Genomic DNA, 10,000 nt, shown 5'->3' on the forward strand with positions numbered 1-10,000 from the left:
TCCTTCCCCTACTTCAGCATTTTGTGTGGGGGGGGGGGGGGGGGCGGTACGAATTATTTTGAACTGCTTATTGGAAATGCTTGCTTGATGTGACTTCTTGATATGACGCACCTTGTCACTGACTAAGCTTGAAAGAGTGTATTTTTTGTTTTGTTTTGAAAACCGCCCGTGGAAGACGCGGTATGGGTGGTCTTTGTGATTTGCAAAGCGTTTGTTACATTTATATTTATTAATTTACCTATATTATCTATACACAAATATCCAATCTTTCCGGGATCCTCAGTTTCAAATTCTCTTGTCTCTTGATTATATTTCTTTACATTTTTTTTTTTCAACAAAATCATCATAACGTTTAATCGTATTGATGACAGGCACTCGGGACTTGCAAATGACGAGGATTTTGCAAGTTTATTCCGTAGTGGAAGTGACATTTTCGCCAGCGTCATGACGTCGCGGGGACTTGAGGCCTAAATACCGCGGCGTCAACCAAGGGGGGAGGGGGATAGTGAGGGGGGGAGGGGGGGGGGAGGGCGAGGAAATGTCATGTTCAGACAACGCGTATCTCGTAAAAAAAAAATGTGTCACCAGTGTTCTTATCTGCTGTTTTTTTAATGGATTTATTTGTTGTTTACTTTATTTATTCAGTTTTATTTTTTTTAGTTTTTTTTTGTTAAGGATTGGTATTTCATTTTGAACGGTATGTTGATTCCTGGATATTTACGTCATGTTCAGATATTCTCGTGGGAGAAAAAAGATCACTAGTGTCGGGATCTGCTGGTTTTTATGACATTTATTCTTTATTCTATTTTTTTTTTCTATTTTTTTGTGAAGGATTGTAATTTTAATTTTAATGGCGTGACGTTTCCGAAAGGCCCTACTTCCTGGATAATTATATATTTACGTTTTCTTTATTTAGCCGAGTTATGTTTTTTCCCTTTTTTTATGGATTTATTTTTAGTTTTTTTTACGCGTTCATTTTTCCGCGTTCATTTTTTTCTCGCCTTTGAGCGTCGCAATTCACCCACTTTAATCTGAGTTTGCGAGCGCGCAGCTGTCCGATTATTACCGTATCTGCGTTGCCTGGAGTTAAAAAGAAAATATTGTGACCTTATTTAAACGCGTTTGAACCGGAGACCTTTTCAGAGCCAGAGGAGAGAAGCGCAGGATCGTCTTAACAAGCGGTGTCAAATGTTTTATTGTGTTTGTGTGGGAGAGCTACTCGGGCCTTGTGTACATATCGTAAAAAAAAAGGGACACGGTAACCGCCATGGGACTTTGTTGTTGACTCGCTGTCTCTCTGTCTCTGTCTGTATGTGTGTGTCTGTTTCTGTCTTTTTCTTTCTCTCTCTGTCTGTTTCTGTAACTTTGGATCTCTTTCTCTTTCTCTTTCTCTTTCTCTTTCTCTTTCTCTTTCTCTTTCTCTTTCTCTTTCTCTTTCTCTCTCTCTCTCTCTCTCTCTCTCTCTCTCTCTCTCTCTCTCTCTCTCTCTCTCTCTCTCTCTCTTTCTCTCTTTCTCTATCTATCTCTATCTATCTATCTATCTCCCTCTCACTATCTCCCTCCCTCCCTCCCTCCCTCCTTCCCTCCCTCCCTCCCTCCCTCCCTCCCTCCCTCCCTCTTTCCCTCATCCTCTCTCTCCCTTCCTCCCTCCCTCCCTCCCTCCCTCCCTCCCTCCCTTCGTCTCTCCCCCCCTCCCTGCTTCCCTCACCCTCTCCCTCCCTCCATCCTTCTCTCACCCTCTCCCTCCCTCCTTCACTCCTTCACTCCCTCCCTCCTTCCCTCTCTCCTTCCCTCCCTCCCTCCCTCCCTCCCTCCCTCCCTCCCTCCCTCCCTCCCTCTCTCCTTCCCTCCCTCCTGATCCCCCTCCTCCCTCCCATGTTACGCGGCGAGGTTCGGAGGCTGCGTGTGACAGGTCCTTTTGGCAGCGATGGCTTTTGTGGGCGAAACTTTTCTTGGTTTTCTTCTTCTTGTTTGGTTTATTCGTTTTTGTTATTTTTTTTTTGTCTTTTTTTTTTTGGGTGGGGGATTGTTTGTTTTGATCTCTTTGATGTAGTTCGTCTAGGAAGTTATGTTTGGTGTGTGGATTAAGATGTTCGTTGAGTTTATAGCGTTTGAAAACAAGGCCACACACGGCGTGGGTGTGTATCCACGCACACGCAAATATATAGCTCATACCCGCACACACACGCGGACACTCACACGCACACGCACACGGACACTGACGCTCACACTCATACACACACACGGACACGCACACGCACACGCACACGCACACGCACAAGCACACGCACACGCACACTCACACTCACACTCACACTCACACGCACACTCACACTCACGCTCACGCTCACGTACACGCACGCGCGCACACGCACACAGTGTTTAATTCAATTGCACGTGATTCAATGCACGTGCTCCATGCATTGCAATTACCCTCCATTCCTTTAATTAACTCGATTGTTTTGTTTTACAGGTAAGCTTCGACGTCACGGCTGAGGGATGCTGTGAGGAGGCGGCGGTGGGTGAGTGCCTGTGACATCACCTATTCTTCGGTTGCGTGAGTCAGCCGAGTTCAATGGATGTAATTTTGAGGTCACATGAGGCCCCGGGGAATGACGTGCCAACGAGCGCTTATCGGCGTTCGTTAAAAGGAGTTTACAGCGAAGAGTTGGAAGCCAGACGATCGTCGAAGGCGGAGAGGTGGGCGGGGCGAACAGGGGCAGGGGGCGGGGCGAGGCCAGGAGAGGCCAGGCAGGGGGGCGTGGCGTAGGGTGCGCGTGCATGTCGCGAAAGGGTGTGGAAAGGGTGAAGGAAGGGTGTGACCAGGAATGAAGGTAGGCAGAGCAGTAATATAAGAAAATGAAACGGGGTGTGTACGAGAGAGCAAGCAAGCAGAGAGAAAGAGAAAAAGAGAAAAAGAGAAAAAAAGAAAAAGAGAAAAAGAGAAAAAGAGAAAAAGAGAAAGAGAAAAAGAGAAAAAGAGAAAAAGAGAAAAAGAGAAAAAGAGAAAAAGAGAAAAAGAGAAAAAGAGAAAAAGAGAAAAAGAGAAAAAGAGAAAGAGAAAGAGAAAGAGAAAGAGAAAGAGAAAGAGAAAGAAAGAAAGAAAGAAAGAAAGAAAGAAAGAAAGAAAGAAAGAAAGAAAGAAAGAAAGAAAGAAAGAAAGAAAGAAAGAAAGAAAGAAAGAAAGAAAGAAAGAAAGAAAGAAAGAAAGAAAGAAAGAAAGAGAGAGAGAGAGAGAGAGAAGCGAGGGGAATGACATTTTGCAAAATTGATGTGAGGAGAGAAGGGCAGCGGGGAACGGCGTAGATTGGGGGGCGCGCGTTATTAGGGAAACAGACCAGGGAAGACTCGCTAGGGAAGCCGTTGCTAGCAAAGACATGGTGGTGGGAGGGGGGTGGGCGTCTGTGGGACCGACTGCCAGAACACATATGTTTCCTGGTCATTGTAAAAGGAGACAGGGAGTTTATTTGTCTTTAGGGAGGTTAGGCGTCCGTGGCGCGAGGAGGCGAAGAGGGGGAAGGGAGGGAGAGGCGGGGGCAAGGAAGGGCAAGGAGGGGCAAGGAGGGATAGAGCCAGGCGAGGGAGTCGGGGGCAAGATGGCACAGAAAAATAACACGGGAGTAAATTGATCGCACGGAGCGCACGTCCATGCCAGTTGCCCGGAGGTGGTGACATGGCGCCCCTCGGCCCCCACCGCGGTGCGTTTAAACATTATTTTACGTGTTGATACAAGGCCAGGAAGAGACGTGTCTCCTGAGGAAGGGGCTGCGGGCGTCTGGGGGGCGGTCGGCGGGCTCATTGTTTGCCTTGGGAGCTAACACGCCGCCGGGGAGCATCGCCGACGGCAGGAGCTGACGGAAGGGCACGAGGGATCGGCCGCTCCCCAAGCCTGGTCCGTCGCCTCCCTCGTCGGCCGGTCTCCTCTCTCGGCGACGTTGCTCGTTTGGATTTCTCTCTGTCTGTCTGTCTGTGTCTATCTGCCTGTCTATGTCTGTTTGTTTGTCTGTCTGTCTGTCTGTCTGTCTGTCTGTCTGTCTGTCTGTCTGTCTGTCTGTCTGTCTGTCTGTCTGTCTGTCTGTCTGTCTGACTGTCTGTCTGACTGTCTGACTGTCTGTCTAACTGTCTGAATGTCTGAATGTCTGTCTCTCTCTCTCTCTCTCTCTCTCTCTCTCTCTCTCTCTCTCTCTCTCTCTCTCTCTCTCTCTCTCTCTCTCTCTCTCTCTCTCTCTCTCTCTCTCGCTCTCTCTCTCTCTCTCTCTCTCTCTCTCTCTCTCTCTCTCTCTCTCTCTCTCTCTCTCTCTCTCTCTCTCTCTCTCTCTCTCTCGCTCTCTCTCTCGCTCTCTCTCTCTCTCTCTCTCTCTCTCCCTCTCTCTCTCCCTCTCTCTCTCCCCCTCCTTCCCTCCCTCCCTCCCTCCCTCCCTCCCTCCCTCCCTCCCTTCCTCCCTCCCTCTCCCCCTATCCCTCCCTTCCCCCTATCCCTCCCCTCCCCCCTATCTCTCCCTCTCCCTCCCTCTCCCCCTTTCTCTTATATCACGAATGCGCACCAATTTCAATACGAAGGGGAGATGGCAAAGGTTAGAAGGAAGGGAAACTGTAAACAAGGAGGGGGAAACTGACGAAGAGGTTTGCAAGGGGAAATCAACCGAAAAGGCGTTGTAGGTATCTGCGGAAAAGGGGAGAAAGTGCACAGAGGAATAAAGGAAGGAAGAGGGGAAAGGGACAAGGGGGAAATTGACAGGGAAATATGGTGATAAATCGCGCTGCTAACATGGAAGTGAATTTGTGGAAAGCACGTGCTTTTAAAAAAAGTCTACCTATCTATCTATCTATTTGTCTATCAATTTATCCATCTATACATCTATATATTTATCTCCATATATCTCTATCTTTCTATCATTCTATTTGTTTATCTATCTATCTATCTATCTATCTATCTATCTATCTATATATATATATCAAATGGTGCATTGGACACTCCAGGAGGTTAATGACTCGAAGCGTAGGTGTCTGTGCACTGAACCTAGATGATATTTGTGTGTGTGTCAAGTGTGTATTGCATATAGTAATAATAACAATGATAAAAGTAATAATAGTGATAATAATGATAATGATAATAATAGTGGTGATAATAATGATAATGATAATGATGATCATGATAATCATAATGGTACTGATAGTAGTGGAAATAATGATAATAATGATAATGATAATAATAATGATAATAATAATGATGATAATAATGATAATAATAATGATAATGATAATGATAATAATAATGATAATAATGATTATAATAATAATAATAATAATAATAATAATAATAATAATAATAATAATAATAATAATAATAAAATTGTGCATGTGCGTGCGCGTGTTTACCGTGCAATAAAACTTTTATATGCATATATATTAGAGTTTATGTGTGTATTTTGTCATTTGATACCTACTATTTTAAACGTCAGAATGACTATAGAATAATATGTTTTTGTAAAGTTTCAACGGCGACAAGGGAACGAAAAATAAGATTATTCATAGGTTTATAGTATTTTGATAAGATTGATACACGTTTATGAGAGACTTGTGGGTTGCATGGGATCAGACCTGTGCTGTTGCAGTAAACGGGTTGTGAGTCACTGATAACGAGGGTGTGTGATAAGAGAGTGAGAATGAGAGAGTAAGAGCGAGGGTGAGAGTAAGTAAGAGTGGGAGTAGGTAAGAGTGAGAGTGAGGGTAAGTGAGAGTGAGAGTGAGGGTAAGTGAGAGTGAGAGTGAGGGTAAGTGAGAGTGAGAATGAGAGTAAGTAAGAGTGAGAGTAAGAGTGAGAGTAAGAGTAAGAGTAAGAGTAAGGAAGAGTGAGAGTGAGGAGAGAATGAGAAAGAAAAAGAAAGAAAACAAAAGAAAAAAAGAAGAACATTGAAGGACAAAAGGATAATGATGAAACTATTGTATATCGTGAACGGCGGGGCCACGTGGTGCTTGCTTGGGCTTGTCCTGTTGGTGGCGAAGGAGAGAAAGAGAGATAAGAGGGAGAGAGATGACGTGACTTTCTCTTCCTCTTCCTCTTCCTCTTCCTCTTCTTTTATCTTCCCCCCAACCCACCCCTGAGAAACTACTTTGCTTCCCCCACTTACCCTGGTACCTACTTACTCACTTACCCACCTACGTACTTCCTTTTACTCACTTGCTTTTACTTCCTTATCCATCTTCCTTATCCATCTTCCTTATCTATCTTCCTTTTCCCTGACCCACCTGCCTTTGTCCCCATTCGCTCACCTTTCCCCATACCCGTCTCTTCACTCCTTTGCCCACCTACCTTCGCACTTCTCCACCCCGCCCCCCACCTACCCACTTGACCCCCCCCCCCATCTATCTGTCTGTGCTTATCTGATAAACTCTAAGCCATGTCGCTTCCACTGGCGTTAGTCTCACGCATTCTCAGATGGCTGGGGGGGTGGGGGTTAAAAGGGGGGGGGGGTGTTTCCGCCCTTCCTGCTTTTATCTGCGTTTTCTTGATTAACTGTTCCTTGTCTTCCTCTTTTCGAACGGTTTGCTTGTGTATTTCTTCTTTTGGTACGAGTCTTTGTAAACATTTTGTGTGTGTGCGGCCTTCCTGGGTTTTTTTTCTTATGAGGGTTAGTGGGTGAGTAAGTAGGTGGTGGGTAGAGTAAGGAGATGGGTAAGGGAAAATGTCGGTGGGTTGGGGGGTACGTAAGTATTTAAGGGAGTAGGCAGGTGGGTAAGGGAGTACGCATGGCCATATCAGGGCGATTTCTCATGTCCTTCAGTTAAGCTTTCTCTTGGTTGTAGCCTATTGGGTTTGCTCCGCCCTGCATTCTTCACGTGTGCTTCCATTTCCTTGTCGCTGCGCCCGTTAGTTTCCCCGAAAGCATGCGTCAGCACTTGCGTTTCCGCGTGTGCTGACGAGTGATGACGAACCCCGGCGCAGCGAATCTCGGCGACTGGCCACTCAGCGAAAGGTCCAGCCTCTCCGATAACCCTTGAGCAAGAGGTAGATAACCCCTTGTATTGGAAACACAGGCATTCCGTCTTGCGTGCGAGGAAGGCACACCCACGCCCTCTTCTGCCTTTAGCCGCACACTTAAAGCACGCATATACACTCTTGGCCTGACCCAGCGCCCCTCCCGCCCTCCCTGCTCGCACACTCACATCCTGTGGGTTCTGTAACAGAGACGGTTGTGTCCTCCCACTCAGGCGCCGCACTGTACTCTGCTGCTCTTCCCTCCTCCGACTGCTGCCCGTCATCTCTGTCTGCTGGCGTCCATTTTCTTCTGCTTACTGCTCCTTCCCTCTCTGCTTGCTTCTATTCTCCTGCGCAATGCCCCTTCCCTCCCTGCTGGCCTCCAGTCTCCTCGCTTACTGCCCTTCCCTCCCTGCCGGCTTCCATTCTCCTGTATAATGCCCCTTCCCTCCCAGCTAGCCCCCATTCTCCCCTGCTTACTACCCCTTCCCTCCCTGCTGACCTCCATTCTCCTCTGCTTACAGCCCCTTCCCTCCCTGCTGTTCGTTCCCGTTTCGGCCTCCCCTGCTGATTGAGTGCCCATTGCCTATTTCCATTGCCTGCTGCCGGAAACACGGCTATACACGATCTGCTTTTATTAATTCGTTGTGGCTTTGCTTTTTTTTCATACAGCTTTGCTTGCATGCGCGTCGCCGGTCCGGTCGATGGCGGAATTCATTTTTCGCCGAGAGAGTTAGACCTAAGTCGCCACTTCCACGTCCGGGCTGGCACCTATTGGCAGTATTGCTTTCGCAGAGCCAATCTGTCCCTTTTCTCACTTTATTTCATTTTCCGTTCGTTGTCTAGTCTTCTGTACATGTATGTATATTATATGTGTTTGTGTGTGCATGTGTGCGTGTGCGTGTGTTTTGCACGCACGCGTCAAACGAGCTTCCTACCAGAAGGCACTCCCCTTCCTTCCCATATCACGCGGTCTTTTATATGACCTTTTTTTGTGTCGGGAAACGGATAGCGTTATCGGAACAATAATTTCCGGCACCGAAACTTTTTATGGGGCAGCGGGACGTACCATGCACACGAGAAACCCACTGTGGTAGAGAATCCTGTTTAACATCGGTCTTGCGTTGAATGAAAATGTCATGGTTTTGGAAGACAGCTTGAAAGTGGCGAGGTTAAAAAAAGCTGCGTTGAAGTCGGTAGGATGCAAGGAGATACATAAGGGCGAAAAGAATAAGCTGCAGTCAAAAAATAGGGTGCAGGGAAATGAATAGCTGCAGTGAAGTCATTAGGATGTAGGGAAAAAACTGCAGTGAAGTCGATAGGATGCAGCGAGATGAATAAGCTACGGCAAAAAAAAAAAAAGCTGCAATGAAATCAATAGGATTCAGAGAAATAAACAAGCTCACGGCGAAATTAATGAGCTGCACTGAACTATATAAGCTACAGTGAAATTAATACGCTTCACTGAACCATATAAGCTGCAGTGAAGTTAATAACCTGCTTTGAAATTAATAAGCTGCGCCTAACCATATAAACTGCAGTGAAATTGATAAGCTGTAGTGAAATTAATAAGCTGCTTTGAACCATATACACTGCAGTGAAATTGATAAGATGCAGTGAACGATATAAGCTGCAGTGAAATGGACAGACCCTCAGCGAAACGGATAGGCTGTAATATATCGCGATGTCGAAGCTGCGTTGGTCTTTCAGTGCGGGACGTTCGACTGAATTCGCGGGACGGTTGCAGATATGTTGCATTTGTGGCATGATGGCAATTGCTAAAGAGGTCATTTGTTGGATTCCCGTCCCTTCCACCTTTTAGAATTGTTGGTTTAAAGTTAAAAATTATTGGCCTAAAGGTAAAAAATGTCGAAGCAAATGATGTTCAGATGACGAAGCTCCTCCTCTTGTTTCGTCGAGATCGGAAATTAATTTTTCGAATTTATCTAAGAGGAAATGTGTAAAGGGGAGAGATTAGAGCTCGAGAGAGGGAAATGCGAGCTGGAAATCGAATGTAAAAAGGATTGGCATTGAACCGTATTCATTGTGACAAATGTAGGAAAAGGTATGAATGAGAATGAATATTTCTTGTACTGTGATGATATTGAGTCTCGCTATATATAAATTGCATTATCAGAGAGCGATAGTGATTTAAAAAATGAGACGAATAAGTAAAACGTAGGAAAATTTATATATTAAAGTATTCTTATCAAAATGTTACTGCGTTTTGTCGATAAGGACGTTAATGTACTGATATGTCGGAAAACCTTTTATTTTTCCACGGAATCATACCTAGACCAAATATAGCACAGTCATAACTGCATTAGACAGCTTTTCAATGTGTCACACACACACACACACACACACACACACACACACACACACACACACACACACACACACACACACACACACACACACACACACACACACACATTAAAAATAAAACCTGATATCCAAAAACATTCAAGTTATCGCCCTGTCTGATCCCCAATATTCGTGGAGTACGTGCGGGCCAAGGAAATCGCCCTCAACCACCCTAGGCCACACTCGAGGGAAGAAAACGTTTTGAGATTCGGGGAACGGAACTTTTGGATATTATAAAGTGTTCTCGTGGAGGGAAACGTCGATGCCAGGGACGTTCCCGATGCTGAAGGAGTGCTTAGAATTTAGGTCGTGTGTTGCGCTAGGGGTGGGGGTTGCGTTAGTGTGTGTGTGTTTGTAGACGAGTGTCAATTCCAGCGCCAGTGTGAAGGAGTGACTGGAGAAAGTGGGTGAAAGTGAGCATCGTTAAAATATTCACAACTAAATCTACCTTTAAAATAAATATCAGTCAAAAACAAAAAACAAAAACAAATTAACTTTACAGACCCCTAGACATCGGAGGACAATCGGCCTAAGGGTTAAAATCACAGTAGCAAGATACTTTCGCCCAAAGTCTTCCTTAGTTAAACAAAAGTTTTCCCGAAATATCTCCCTGTACATCGCCGTAGAAACACCGCGGAGTAGCCACCTCTCCTT

General features: G+C 45.6%; 1 protein-coding gene across 1 annotated transcript in view; it reads left to right on the forward strand.

The window, feature by feature from the left end:
* Positions 1 to 10,000, forward strand: part of LOC125027881 (formin-like protein) — a 40,848-nt gene that overhangs the window by 1,030 nt on the left and 29,818 nt on the right. Inside the window, exon 2 of the mRNA XM_047617013.1 lies at positions 2,479 to 2,522. Coding sequence (XP_047472969.1) covers positions 2,479 to 2,522 — 44 coding nt within the window. The remainder of the gene's footprint in view (positions 1 to 2,478; positions 2,523 to 10,000) is intronic.

Source organism: Penaeus chinensis, chromosome 8 (assembly GCF_019202785.1).
Source record: "Penaeus chinensis breed Huanghai No. 1 chromosome 8, ASM1920278v2, whole genome shotgun sequence".
Lineage (NCBI taxonomy): Eukaryota > Metazoa > Arthropoda > Malacostraca > Decapoda > Penaeidae > Penaeus > Penaeus chinensis.